The sequence below is a fragment of the Phoca vitulina genome, unplaced genomic scaffold (genome assembly GCF_004348235.1).
Source record: "Phoca vitulina isolate PV1807 unplaced genomic scaffold, GSC_HSeal_1.0 scaffold3, whole genome shotgun sequence".
Lineage (NCBI taxonomy): Eukaryota > Metazoa > Chordata > Mammalia > Carnivora > Phocidae > Phoca > Phoca vitulina.
Window position 1 is genome coordinate 68,293,087 of NW_022589706.1, and position 15,871 is coordinate 68,308,957.

The 15,871-nt window shown below is 32.3% G+C and overlaps 1 protein-coding gene across 7 annotated transcripts in view; it reads left to right on the forward strand.

Moving 5' to 3' along the window:
* The window catches only part of CCSER1 (coiled-coil serine rich protein 1), a 1,349,277-nt gene that overhangs the window by 234,350 nt on the left and 1,099,056 nt on the right, over positions 1–15,871 (forward strand). For all 7 annotated transcript variants that reach the window (XM_032400829.1, XM_032400826.1, XM_032400831.1 and 4 more), the window contains one exon: positions 3,666–3,759. In XM_032400829.1, the coding sequence (XP_032256720.1) occupies positions 3,666–3,759 (94 nt within the window). The remainder of the gene's footprint in view (positions 1–3,665; positions 3,760–15,871) is intronic.

Consider the following 15,871-nt stretch of genomic DNA (forward strand, 5'->3'; position numbering starts at 1 on the left):
GTACAGAATTACTTTTGATGCTGCTACTTTGATGTTTACAGGTCTCTCCTTAAAACAAATGGAAAGAAATATATGTCATCTTATTAGAAACATACATATAGTTAGAGAAACAAAGTATATTAACTATTTATTGGAAAACAATAGAAATTAAAGAAATTTTACCCTCTATGTGTTTTGTTTTTTTTTTTGTATGAGCACCTCTGTTTTTTTGTTTAAAGTTTTTATTTAAATTCGTTAGTTAACATATGGTAATACTAGTTTCAATAGTAGAATTTAGTGATTCATCACTTACGAATGACACCCAGTATGAGTGCCTCTTCATATCCTTCATGTCAACATTTCTATTTGAGTATTATGAACTCTTAGCCTTCAACAGACTCAAGCTGTTTAATCTAGCCATATTTTTTCTTTTTTGTGTTCATATATCAGAGATTAGCCAGGGAGAAGCCATTTAGGCTTCCTTAGCTTTTCAAAACTGCCTCTGACTTTTCTTTTTTTTTTTTTTTTAAGATGAAACTTGTTTTCTGGCAACAGAAGGATGACACAGAAACATTGTTTGTTTGTTTGTTTTCTTGCTTTTTTCCCCCTTTCCCCAAGGAGCTCTGGTTCTTTTTTTATTGGTGGATATTGGGCAGCAAGTATCTGGATTGCCCATACGTGCTGGCTGAGGGCAAAAGTACTGTTACTGCTACTGGTCTCTTTTAAGGAGAGATCTGGAAAAGATATTATTTTTAGGTTTATGAGTTCATATTGATTTTCTTTGTTGCTGCATCTTCTCTCCTTTTACTATGAGGTTTTACCAGATTCAAAGACTCCACTACACTAACAGGAAAGTGCTTTTTAAGCAAGATAACAAAACAATTAGAATTAGATTTAAGAACAATTCATCTAGATTGGTGGTCAGTGGACCCATCCTAATCCAAATGTCAAGGGTCACCTGCAAAATGAGAATAAAATTGAAACAATGCAGTAAGTTTTCCAAATTTAATTTGTTCAATTTCTTGGTGTTACTTTCTTAAATTAAATGTAGGAATATCAGTGGCAGGGTTTTTAAATATTTCCTTGTTAAAAAAAAATCTTTTTTTGAATTTATTTTTTCAAGCCTTTTTGGATGTATTAACGTAAAAATTCAAAATTCAACCTTGAAAAGATCATGAATGCCTTTGGACCTCTGGAATTGTTAGAACCAGGAACCAGAAGACCTGCTACTATGACATTTTATTTTTCAAGTAGACTTAGACTGGTCTTAACTATATAATGAAATCCAAGGCCTCTGTGATGATGTCATTTTACATCTTGTAATATCTATCACCAAATAGAAACTTGTCTCATTTGTGCAGAAGGGTTGCGATCAGCAAATTTGGTTAAGATGCCCATCTTGGATTATTTACCAAAGACGGGGTTTGGCTCATGTAAGAACCTGGTACCTTCTTCTGATACCATAGCAAGGTGGATTGGGCAGGGTGGTTTCAAATAGAAGAAGGAAAACCATAGAATCCTACAATGAAAAAGATGTCCTTAGTGGGCATAACAAAAAAAGGTGATAGTCATCTTCCAGGTACTCATTTATTTCCTTTCTTCCTTTGTTCCAACCTTCATTGCTTTCTAAATGTTGTTGACCGTATTAGTTTGCTGGGGCTAACATAACAAAATACCACAGAGTAGGTGGCTTACACAATAGAAATTTATTTTCTTATAGTTCTGGAAGCTGGAAGTCCAAGACCACAGTGTAGGCAGATTTGATTTCTCCTGAATCCTCTCTCCTCGGCTTGCAAATGGCTGCCTGCTTGCTGTGTCCTCACATCATTATCCCTCTGTCCATGTTGCCGGTGTCCTAGTATCCTCTTCTTATAAGAACATTAGTATTATTGGATTGGGACCCACCCATGCAACTTTATTTAAATATAATTTCTTCCTTAAAGGACTTCTTTCCAGACATGTCACATTCTAAGGTACTGGGGGTTAGGACTTCAACATACGAATTTTGGATGAAAACAAGAATATAATATTGGTCAATGAAATTCTAAATATAAGACTAAAATTACTTAGACTAATCTGAAGCTGGATAAAGTAGTACATTTTCACTATAAAACATTTTTTTTTTTTTTTTAACCAAAGTATTCTTGACTTCCAGATTAAGATTCTCTCATTTGGATAGTGCTTAATAGACACTAATAATAGTGACTTTACCAAACCTCCCTTTTCTAAACTCTTTCTTTTCCATATTCAACTTGAATTATGCTTCTTTTCTTGCTTTAATATTCTATTTTGCATTTTCGAGGATGGCAGCTTATCTTTTGTTGCCTATATTTTATAACATCGTTTGATGCTATGTAAATATGCAACTTATTCTCAGTAGGCTATTCCTGCCACAGTGTATCATAAAACTGCCAGTAAACAGTTGATTTTTTTTTATAGTTTAAATTACTAGTTACCTTGTAATTAATACAGATACAATGTAATATAATACAATGAGATAATGACTACTTGTAACTTTCATTAGTAGAAAGAATCCCTTAGACTTGGGGATATTTTTTACCTTAGAAACTGTTGTGTTCTATTCACAGATACCACATGATTTTAAAGTTTAGTAATGTTTAATTCTATTTTTTTTACAGTGAGAATAATTTATTTAAAAGTCACAGTGTCCTTTCTTTCCTCCCCACAGTGTCCTTACTTTCAATTCCTAGAACTAAGGTGTTCAGTTTCCATTTGACAATATCACTGGGCTTTTTAAAATGAATATTTAGTTCTTTAAACATAAATAATTATGGTAACATTCACATCAGTAGGATAAGTGGTCTAAGATATAGTGTCATTTACTACATGCAGCATCATGTACATGTAGCATCATGTACAAAACTGTACTTTTGTTATTTCAATCTAGTTTCTAAATGTTAAATTATTGCTTTTTCTTAATATAGTTACCACCTATCTATATACACAAATACACAAATTAGGACCTTATTCCTCCTTCAAGAATTCCTACCTCTGCACATCACTGTTTCCCCTCAAGACTTCTCAGTATACCCCTCTGGTTTATTTTGCTATTTGCTCTCTGAAAGAAGGAAGGGGAGGGGAGGGGAGGGAAGGGAAGGGAAGGGAAGGGAAGGGAAAGGAAAGGGAAGGGGAGGGAATGGAAGGGAAGGGAAAAATGTAATCTAGCTCTGAAATTTATGGCATTATGAAAGTCAATAATTAATTTTTAATCTAATTGATGCTTATTTCTTCTGTTCATCCTTCCTAATCTTAAGCAAATAATTGGGAAATGGTTAACTGGATCTTCGCTTAATATCTAACAGTTGGCACTGTATACAAAATTTGTTTGAGAATTCATTAAATGTGTCAGAAGAAAGTTGTCAGATTTGAAAGATAAATATAAAAAAATAAAGTTTCAGTTCACAGACTTCTATAAACTTGAAAAAACCTTTATATCCTCTTTAGCAGTTTTAGTGGAAGTTAAGATTTTTATAATAATTCTTGGAATATTTTATTAGACAGATAATGTTAAAGCCCATGGGCTGGTCAAATAATTTCTGGGATTCAGCTAAAACTTTTCATTTCTAATTTTGAGTTCTTTTTTTGCTTCATGGCATCTGAATGTCGATATTTCTTCAATTTCTCAGTGGTTTGGTCTATAACTATTGATTTTGCTTCTTCTTCAGGATGTTTTGAATAATTTGGGATCTTGTGAACTGGATGAAGATGATCTAATGCTTGATCTAGAGTTTTTGGAGGAACAGAATCTTCATCCTTCGGGTAAGTGTTAAATAAATGCACGATATCATACAACTCTGATCCTAATCATTTAGCTTTCATTGATAAACTTCATATTGTTTAGGATGCATTCAGTCTTTTCCATCTCCAGTTTGTAGCTAGGTACCATTGACACATGATTCTGGTGATCTTAAAATCTAATATGGAAATATAAATCCAGTTGGAAGACAATTATAAAATAGGGAAAAAAAACCTATAAAGGCATTTCAAAGAAGGAAATTGCAATTTAACACATAATGGAAAAGTTAATATTTCTCTTTTTGAGGGAAGAAAAAAACCATTACAATGCCATTTTTCATTTATTTTATATAACCAAGTGGAGGTTTTGTATATCAAGGTGTACTCTTAAAAATCTTAACTGCTTCAGTAATAGCCGCATAGGTTAATGTTGATGCAAAAAGGCTGACCTCAAAATTAATAATTGCCAATAACAACCACAAACACATACTCGTGAACACATAAACACATAGTTATAGTATGAGATAAGTAAATTCTTGTTGAATGAATGAAGGGAGCCCATTATATTTGTAATAGTTTAAATTTATATTAAAGCATAAATTGTCATATCTTCAAATACCAAAATTACTCCTGTTAAAATAGGTTATAGGGATTAAGTATTTATTCATATTTAGATATTTGGGTACAAAGACAAGCTGTTGCTTATTTTTTTTTTCTTATATGTACATCTTTAACAGTCATTTTCAAATTAAAGTAGAAATAATATGAGGGTGCCTGGGTGTCTCAGTTGGTTAAGTGTCCAACTCTTGATTTTGGCTCTGGTCATGATCTCAGGGTCGTGGGGTCGAGCCTCGCATAGGGCTCCATGGTGGGTGTGGAGCCTGCTTAAGATTCTCTCTCCTTCTCCCTCTGCCTCTCCCCCATCACTCTCTTTCTCTCCATTTCCTTCTCTCTCTCAAAAAATACTAAACTGGAGCTTTAAAATATTGGTCTTGGGGCCCCTTGGTGGCTCGGTTGTTAGGCGTCTGCCTCCGGCTCAGGTCATGATCCCAGGATCCTGGGATCGAGCCCTGCATTGGGCTCCCTGCTCAGCGGGAAGCCTGCTTCTCCCTCTCACACTCCCCCTGCTTGTGTTCCCTCTCTCGCTGTCTCTCTCTCCGTCAAATAAATAAAGAAAATCTTAAAAAAAAAAATCTTCATCTTACTGCATATATTTGAGAAAAATCAACCTGTTGGATTTTAGCGTCCATATTTTTAACTTTTAAGAATTAGAAATAATCTCTAAGGTTATGTCCAGTTCCAATATTTTATAATGATTTTTTGTTCATGCAGTATTTTTATGTTATAGGTAATATCACATTAAAAATTGTCAAAAGAAGGCTGTGTTTATATTTTACAGTGTTTATATTTTATTACTCTATATTGTAGGCTAATATCCAAAGAAGCTACTTGAAAGTTTTTTCTGGTTGAATACAAATTTAGGACAATCATTTTTTAAAACATTCTTGCTGCAGTTGATTTGACAGATAGTCTTTTAAAAATGCAGATTTTTTTCTCACATTATACAATTTTGTCATCCATGTGTATTTATCTTAGAAGAATTACATATAGTGAGAATGTACACCCTTTTGGAGGGAAATTGTCAATATTTAGCAAAGCTATACATGCATTTACCTTTAGATTCAAATATCCAACGTCTAGAAATTTATCCTAAATACTGGAGCTATACAAAATAATGTATGCAAATAACTATTCATTGCAAAATATTTGTAATAACAAAATATTGGAAACACCTCAGATGTTCTTCAACAGGACATTTGTTGAATATACAATGGTATACTAAGCAGTCATTAAAAGGATAATGAAGATGTCTGTATGTGCCATGGCATGGCTGTAAGGGTGTGTTGTTGATGGAGAATTTTGCAATTTTGGTTTAGACTGGCAATACGTAAATCCACTAATCACTGACATCACTAAAATTGTAACAACTAGACATTTTTCCCTCTTAATGCAATGCCCAGAGAAGGATACAGCACCACCACTCCTACTTACAAGTACTTAAATTTATTCAATTCTCTTGATTAAATTGTGATTTTACAGGAAATACTGGGATGAGGAGAGAGGGAATCCAGCAACCAAATAAGAATGTGAGGAATTTTACAGGGTAACAGTCTGGTTCCTTAAACAAGTAATTGGCATAATAAAGAGGGGAGGGGTATTATAGATTAAAAGAGGCAAATGCAGTGTGACATCTTTGTTGGCACACTTACTGAAAAAATTAAAACACTATAAAAATATATTTCTGGGTCAATAAGAGAAATTTGAGAAATGACTAAATTATTACAGAATTATTTATTTTGTTGGGTATTGAATGTTTTTGTTTTGTTTTTTTAAAGAAAACTTTAGAGAGAGGCTTGTGGTTGAAACAATATGATATATGAGATTTACTTTACCAACAAGTATGGAAGAGGGAATGGATGAAACAAAATTGGAAAGTTGTTGAAAATTTTCAAAGCTGAGCACTAAGTGTTTGGGGTGAAAGGTTCATTCATTAATTGTAATATTTTCTGGTTTTTGCATTTTTAAAGATATTCACAATGAAAAATAAAACCAGGTAATAATTTAAAGAATTATAATGTAGCAATCTCAGTTATGTTTGGTAGGCAATCATGATGAAGAGCAAAGGGTGACTTAAAGATATAAATTTAGACTTAGCTCAATTTATTTGCTTGGGAACAAAACCAAGCATTTTTAAACTTTAATTTCATTTTTTATAAAGTAATGGGTGCTATGTACTTCATTAGTTTATTGTAAGGAAAAAAGATGATATACTAAAAACTGTAAATCTCCTGAGTCTACTTCAGGATATAGGTAGCTTGGTTGAAGCCAAAACTGGAATACCTCTTGAATCAACTGAGTTAACCAAATTTTTCATGAGGTAAATGATCTCACTTTGCCTACCTGAAGTACAATTCTGATAAATGAAATATTCTTTAGAGTGACTTGGGTTTGTTTAATGTTACCTAATAAAATGTCTTTTGAAAACCTGTTTCACTTTGGATGACACATTATAGGGTTTGAAAAAAGTCACAAGCTCAGAAAGAAGAATTTCTGGTTGAATAGGTTTTATGAAATTTATATTTTTATTTATTTATTTATTTTTTATTTTTTTTTAAATATTTTATTTATTTATTTGAGAGAGAGAGAATGAGAGAGAGCACATGAGAGGGGGGAGGGTCAGAAGGAGAAGCAGACCCCCTGCCGAGCAGGGAGCCCGATGCGGGACTCGATCCCGGCACTCCAGGATCATGACCTGAGCCGAAGGCAGTCGCTTAACCAACTGAGCCACCCAGGCGCCCTGAAATTTATATTTTTATTAAGCAACATAATTAAAGGTCTTCTCAAAATATAAGAAGCTCATTATTGATAATTGATATTGATAAAAAGCTCATTAATGCTAACCATTTTAAAATGATTTAAATAGAAGTGATTTTCAAAAGTCTGAAAACTAAAATAATGATACCATTAAATTCTATTACTTACATTACTAATTAAAAATCATTTGAGGGTTTAAAAAAAGTTTGTTAGGGCAAAACATTTCAATTTTTGTTTCTAGAGTCTTATTAAGGCAAAGATTTATAGCAGTTTACAGTAAGGCTTAATATAATGGCCAAGGTGATTTTTATAAAAGCCCACAGAAATATTTTTGTTTTGAGAATATTTAGTCATATATTTCTAGTAATTGTCATTTGTGACGTTTATAAATTTTATTTAGTTTAACATATAATTATTAATGGTTAAATTTGCAAAGACTGAAGAAATAACCTAATGTATAGAAAGTGTAGAATTTCTCCTGTCCTTTTTACCATAGTCATTTACATATAGTAGATGCTCAATTGTTCTCTGTTAATGTGCTTTTATTTAAAACATAGCTAGAAATCTTTGGCCATGTATGTAGTGAATAAAAATGGATTAAAAATAAAACAAAAATTAGTAAAGTTCAGTCATTCTATTTTTTTCTATAGAAAAATCAAAGACCTTTAATTAGGAGATCTATTTTACTATACAGTGTTTGAAACTATGAAATTAAAAAAAATTTCCTCGCATTTCTTTCAACATGTATACATTGGACATTACTCATTTTGAGTCATTTAACATATGAAGAGACATGCTAATGGAAATAGAATGCATAAGTGTACATAGTTAATATTCATATAATATACATCATTGTTAGTTATGTACTACTTGCAGTATAAGGGATATGAGCTAAAGTATATCAACTAGGCAATTAAAATATCAGAATAGCACAAACAAAGCAGAAAAAAAACAATTTGAGTTGTGTGGCTCAAGGTGTTTGTCATAGAAATGCCCACCTACTTGCACAATTGGATGTGTATCTAGGTATTTCATCATGTTGTTGAAAATTTTGCACTTATGACCATACCTACCTTGGCAAAGATAGCTGTTGATTATTGTGGTCATAACAATTTTGGAAATCTTTTAATATGCTTTTTTAAAATTCTTTGCTATCTGTATTTTCATCTTAAAGGGGAATTGTACGTTTACAGTTAGGTTTTAAAGTTTGTTTTTGACCAGTGCAGTGGACAATTTGAGTAAAGTTCCACAAATCCTTTTAATATATAAATGTATCTATGGAGTCCTAAATTAACACTCTCCTTTTCTAAAGGGAGAGGTAGTACAAATAATAGTACAAATGAATATCTGTTTTATGGTACAGTAAATGGATATTATTATTATTATTATTATTATTAATGAAAGTAAGAAAGGACAATTTCAATGAGGGAAAGGTATATGAATTCAAAGTGAGTTCTCAAAAGGAGACTTGCCTTGGGGACAAAAAAATAAAAGCAACTATTCTGAATAATTTACTTTTGGTCTTGACATTAGCTAATTTTATCTTTGCAAATTCTAATATAAAAGCTAAGCTTTTAGATTAAAAATCCTATGGATAAGCCTTCCAGATGTCTTTAATCATATTTTTCTTGAATAAATGCTTAAATGACTTTTCTGGATAATATTTTCAATAAATAATTAATATGCATCGTGTTTCAAATACAGGATTATCAATTTGTTTAATGCAAGACATTCATTTCCCCTGTGGTAAAATATTCTATTTATTGCTTCTTACTTAATAAATCATTTATAATGCATACATGACCAAACACAGTTTTGATTAAAAAAATATGAGATGCTATCTTTTATACCTTAATAAATTAAAAAATATATTTGTGACTCTTCTCACTTTTTATATTTCTCTTTACTCTCTTATTCATTGTATGGTGTTGTTTTTGCCACAAATTGAATCATGCAAGATTTTAGCAGTGACGTTCTTTAGATATACCTCAATAGTATTTTTGGGGAAAAAAGAAGGTACCAACAAAATTTACTAGCATTTAATATCTCTAAGACTCAAATTAAGGACCTTAAAATTTTCCTTAAGGGGCGCCTGGGTGGCTCAATCAGTTAAGCTTCTGCCATTAGCTCAGGTAATGATCCCAGGGTTCTGGGATGGAGCCCCGCATTGCATCAGGCTCCCTGCTCAGCAGGGAGTCTGCTTCTCCCTCTCCCTTTGCCCCTGCCCCCCCACCCACTTGTGCTCACTCGCTGTCTCTCAAATAAATAAAAATCTTAAAAAAAATTTTTCCTTACAGTGAAATACATGTTATGAACTGTACAGTCTGTCAGAAGAAAAATACCAGCAATATATTTTTCCTTATTTTTCTTTATGTGGTTTTACATGTTTGTGTGGAGGATTTTTTTCTATTCATTTAAGCATCTTGCAAAGTAATAATCATTTGAGGAAAATAGAATAATGATAAAAGAAGATATGAAAAATAAGATGAAAATACAAGTGAGGTTGGCACACAAAACGTATATAGTATCACTATAGTGAATAGAAGTGTTACTTGGAATGCTTTCCTAACATATGTGAAGAAGGAAACACAACCAGTTGCATGATTAAAAATATATGCTATCAATCATTCAGTTAGCCAGTCAATGCATTTTATTAAATAGTGAATTTTTGTCACTAAGAACTGAAATATATTTTGCTCACATGTCTTTATATAAGATATAAATGATTGATATCAAAAAGCAATTTCTTCAGCAACTCCTTTTAGTACAAGCTGGTGGCATCACGCTACCAATTCAGGAGAAACAGTTCTAAATGGTGACATCAGTATAGCAAAAGCTAGGAATTTTATGAGGATCTTGCTTAATCCAAAAATAAAATTCAGTTCCTTATACATATTAACATTCCTCAGTAATTTTAGCATTGAAAATAGTTGAAGTAGATGTTGTCAATCATTTTCCTCACCTTACTTTAAGGTAATTGCCATAAAGCCCAATAGAATATCTAATGTTAAGCAATGTTACTTCCTGATGAGTCCTCCAAAATGAACTGTTTGCAAAATGTTATGCTTATGTGACTAAATAAGATAACTTTTCTACAAATAGTTGTTATCATAATGCCAGTTAAATATTGGACAGTGCATAGTGTTTGATAAAGAAATAAGAATAAGAATTTGAGATTTTCTTTCAGAACATTTAATCTTTAGCTATTCTTTTCCACGGTAAACTAGAATAAGGGCACACTTCTATTTAGACTGTTTGCAGTATTATCTTCAAATAATGATGTGAAACATGCACCTGACTAATTTGACATTGAAGCATGATAATTAATTAAATAAAGCTAAAACACATTTTGGTGTTACCTGCTTGGAACATATTCATTAAAATGTCATTTTCCCAATTCTTTTCTTGGCTACTAGGAGTTGGTTGTGCATCAGTTTTACCAAGTAGTAGTGGAAATCCAAGTTGATGGAAAGGAAAGCTATAGCCTGTGATGAGCTATGCTCTTTTCCTAAGCTCTCTCAAGTTAATGCTCACAATAACTCTCTGAGAGGAAATTACATCATAAGATCCATTCTAAATAAAGAAATGACAAATTAATATCAAAAGGGAGTAGGCACTTTGGAGATAGACATATCCAAGTTAACATTCCAGCTGTACCACAGTGACCTTGGGCAAATGACCCAATTTTTTTAAAGCACTTTTTTTTCGTTTGTAAAATGACAATAAAACTATTTCAGAATATCATCCTATCTATGTAGGAGACATATTTATATGCAAAGTGTCTTTCACAGTTGCCTAGAATAAAATAGGAGCCCAGTACAAGTTGGTTACTTCTCTTGACATCTTAAATTCCTAGTCATAGTTTGTCCAATCATTGGTATTTTTTTATAGTCCTTAATTTCTTAATGCTTCATCATGATTATATATTGTTTTAAAATATGCTTTATTTTAAGTGATGTTTTGTTAGGGGCGCCTGGGTGGCTCAGTCAGTTAAGCCTCGGACTCTTGATTTCGGCTCAGGTAATGATCTTAGGGTCTTGAGATTGAGCCCTGCTTCAGGCTCCACGCTTAGCAGAGAGTCTGCTGAAGATTCTCTTTTCCTCTCCCTCTCCCTCTGCTCCTCCTTCACTGCTCATGCACACATGCTCTCTCTCTCTTTCTAAAATAAATAAATAATTTTTTTAAAAAAGTAATGTTTTGTTAGTACTAATTATTCAAAAATTAATTAAGGCACTTTGCTTATAACAGGTGGTACATTTCTTTGTGTTAAAACCAATGCATTTAAATACATGGAAACATTTTTTTCCCAGATATTAGTCATGTGTCTCAAATACCACAACATATCTCAAATAGTAATTGTAAGAGAAATAATAAATTTCCCATGTTAAATATTTTAAAACTTATTAACCCAAATCATTAATGTTCAGAGAGAAAACCAGGTTGTTACTTTGTATTATACAAATTTGGTCTTTATAATTTGCAAATGAGTTACTCAATTGAAAATATATTTTCCTTATTTATTACTGTTTGATAAAAACAATACAGTGGTCATTTGGATGATTGGGTGAAGAAATTTTATGTTGTTTTTGTTAGTTATTTCGGACGTTATATATAAAAACACCTAGGGCAGTATCTCTTGGTATATGTCCAGATGCAAATGGAGAAGTAATGGCCCAATGATATCAATCAGGAATTAATTAGGTAGTTGCTAAATAATTTTGAGTTTGATGAACAAGCAATATAAAATTCTACAGTGAGTTAGGAACTCCTCCTGTGCCTATTAATTAAGGAGGTAATTTTTGTTATTAATTTTTAATGGATAATAGCACAGCAGAGCTGAGATGAAACCCTAGTGGCTTTGCTAATATGAATGGTAATGTACAAATTGCAACAACATTCACACAGGGAAAATTATAAAAATTAACTATAAGTTTTTACAAGCTTTGATATGTCTGGGTCAGAAAAAATATGTGTAAGCTATCTTCAGTGTGATTATATAAAGCTGAGAAATATGTGACACTTAATTTTGGAAGTATAACATAGTAGCTACAAATCTGGACTCTGGAGTTAGACAGATCTCAGCTACCAACCAAGCTGTATAAACCTGAAAAAATTATTTAATCTCAGTTTTCCTTTTTTCACCTGAAAATGGGGGCAATAAAAGTATCTACCTCATAAGTTTGTTATGAGGAATAGTAAATTAAAGTGTAGTAGAATGTCTATATCATGTCTGGCATATAATATTTTTTAGTAACTATAACTAATACTGTTTTTTACAATACACATGATAAAATGTGATGTTCCTGAAGATTAATAGGAACCCAATCTTTCTGATTTTGGTGATTTTTTCCAGTCTCTATTAGTGGTAGATCTCAACTATATTTTCAAGTAAAGTATTTCTCAAATTTTAAGTGCAGAATGCCACAACACATGCAATTAATTTTGTGGTTATCATGTATTTCCAAACTTATACAATTATAGTATTAAATAAAATAATAAAAGAATAATAAATAACATTTATTGAGTCTGTGTGCCAATTCAATGAGGTAAATAATTCTTCCACATTTGAGAAAATTGAAATTTTGAGTGATAAAGTACTACAGGCAGGTAGCTGTCTCATCTGGACCCCAATTTTTTCTGACTCTGAAGGCTCTGTGTGACTAATTTTTTTTAAAGATTTTATTTATTTGAGAGAGAGAGAGAGAGTGCAAGCAAGAAAGAGCACAAGTAGGGTGAGTGACAGAACGAGAGGTAGAAGCAGCCTCCCGGCTGAGCAGGGAGCCTGATGCAGGGCTCGTTCCCAGGACCCTGGGATCATGACCTGAGCTGAAGGCAGACGCTTAATGACTGAGCCACCCATGTGCCCCGGTGTTAATAATTTTGATTCTTTTGACTAATAAAATTAATTCATATACAGTTTAAAAACACAAGTACACAAAAGCTTTTGTTTAAAACTGGCTCTTTCTTTTTCTTTTTTTTTTTTTTTTAGCATTCCCAAAAAATATTTGAGTTTTTTTTTAATTTCTTTCCCATTGTAGTTGATCACTTCTTTTTGAAAATAAAAAAAAAATACTGAGATATAGTTCACATACCATACAATTCACACATTTAAGTTATGCAGTTCAGTGGTTTTTAATATATTTGCAGTGTTGTGCCTATATCATCACGATGTAAGGTTAGAACATTTTTGTCATGCCGAAAAGGTGCTGTACCCATTAGCAGTGACTCATCATTCACCACACTTCCAACCCCAAGCAATCACTAAGCCACTTTCTATCTGTAAAGATTTGCCTCTTCTGGACATTTTATATCAACAGAATGATACAATATTGGTCTTCTGTGATGGTCTTCCTTTGTTGAGTATAATGTTTCAAGGCTTATTCATGTTGTAACATTATACTCTGTTGAGTATAATGTTTTCAAGGCTTATTCATGTTGTAGCATATATATGTAACATATATATACATATATATATATATCAGTACTTCATTACTTCTTTATGATCTTATTAGTATTCCATCTTATGGATATATCACATTTTTTCTACAATGTAAATATTAAATATTTAATATGTAAATATTAAACAACACACTGCTTCACAAGCAATGGACCAAATAAATCAAACGAAAAATCATAATAAGTCTCAAAACAACAACAAAAGAAAACATAATATTCTTAAATCTAAGGGATGCGGCAAAAGTAGATGTTAGAGTGAAATTTATGCTATAAATGCTTGTATTAAGAAAAAAAAGTTAAACAACATTACACCACAGGAACTAGAAAAAGAAGAAATTTATCTGAAATTTAGTAGAGGAAGGAAATAACAAAGAAAAATCAGAAATAAATAAAATAGAGACCAGAATAAACAATAACATAACATTGAAAGTAATGACCAAGTTTTTCGAAAAATAAAAAAAAATAAACAAACAAAATTGGCAATGCTTTAACTACATTAACTAAGAAAAAAAAGCTAGACTGCTCAAAAGCCAAAATGAGAAATGGAAGAGAAAACAGTACAACAGATACCATAGAAATACATAGTGTGATAAGAGATTAGTACGAATAATTATATACTAATAAATCAGATAACGTAGAAAAAAATACCAGATAATTCCTAAAAATGCACAAGTCACTGAGATTCAATCTTGAATCTTGAATCCAAGAAATAAGAAATCTTCTTAGCCCAGTAACAAGAATGCAAGTTGAGTTAGGAATCAAAAATCTCCCAGCACAGAAAAGCCCAAGACTATATGGTTTCATTGATGAATTCTACCAAACATTTAAAAAAATAATTAATGACAATCTTTTATCAAAACCATTCAAATAATAGAATAGAGGGAACATATTCAGAATCATTCTATGAGGCTATTATTACCCTGATACCAAAGCAGGATAAAAACAATATAAGAACAAAAAAGTCTAGTTTGTTCAATGTAAGTATGGCCACTCTGGCTTCCTTTTGACATCCATTTGCATGATAAAGATTTCTCCACCCTCTCACTTTCAATCTGCAGGTGTCTTTAGGTCTGAAATGAGTCTGTTGTAGATAGTATAGAGATGGGTCTTGTTTTTTGTTTGTTTGTTTGTTTTTTTAAATCCATTCTGACACCCTATGTCTTTTGATTGGAGCACTTAGTCTATTTGCATTCAAAGTAATTATTGATAGATACGTATTTATTGCCATTTTATTACTTGTTTTGTCATTGTTTCTGAAGATTTTCTCTGATCCTTTCTTGTCTTTGTCACTTTTGGTCTCTCCTTTCCACTCAAAGAGTCCCCTTTAATATTTCTTGCAGGGTTGGTTTAGTGGTCATAAACTTCTTTAGTTTTTGTTTGTCTGGGAAACTGTTTCTCCTTCTATTCTGAATGATAGCCTTGCTGGATAGAGTATTCTTGGCTGCCGATTTTTCCTATTCAGCACTTTGAATATATATTATGGAACTCCCTTCTGGCTTGCCAGGTTGCTGTTGAGAAATCTCCAGCTAGCCTTGTGGGTTTTTCCTTGTAAGTTAAGGACTTCTTTTGTCTTGCTGCTCTTAAGATTTTTTATCACTATATTTTGCAATTTTTTTTAAAGATTTTATTTTATTTGAGAGAGAGAGAGAGAGCACAAGAGAGGGTAGGGTCAGAGGGAGAAGCAGACTCCCCGCTGAGCAAGGAGCCTGATGCAGGACTCGATCCCTGGACCTGAGCCGAAGGCAGTCACTTAACCAACTGAGCCACCCAGGCACCCTATATTTTGCAAATTTATTTACAATATGTTTTGATCTTGGCCTGCTTTTGTTGATTTTGATGGTAGTTCTCTGTGCCACCTGGGTCTGGATGTCTGTTTTGAACCTTCTCCAGGTTAGGGAATTTTTCAGCTATTACTTCTCCAAGTAATGTTTCTGCTCCCTTTTCTCTTGCTTTTTCTCCTGGGACTCCTATAAAATGAAGGAATCACTGAGTTCCCTAAGTCTGTTCTCATGTTGCATAATTCTTGTTTCTCTCTTTTCTTCAGCTTTAGTATTTTCCATTATTTTGTCTTGTATGTAATGAATTCATTCCTCTGCTTCAGAATTCTAGCCTTGTGTTCATTGCATCAAACCTGTTTCCAATCTCGTTTATTACATTCTTCATCTCTGATTGATTCTTTTTAAATCTTTCATTTCTGTGGTAAAGGTCTCCATGATGTCTTCTATTCTGTTAAGCCCAGTGAATATCCTTATGATTGTTGCCTTAAATTCTCCATCAGGCATGCTACTTATATCTGTCTTGCTTA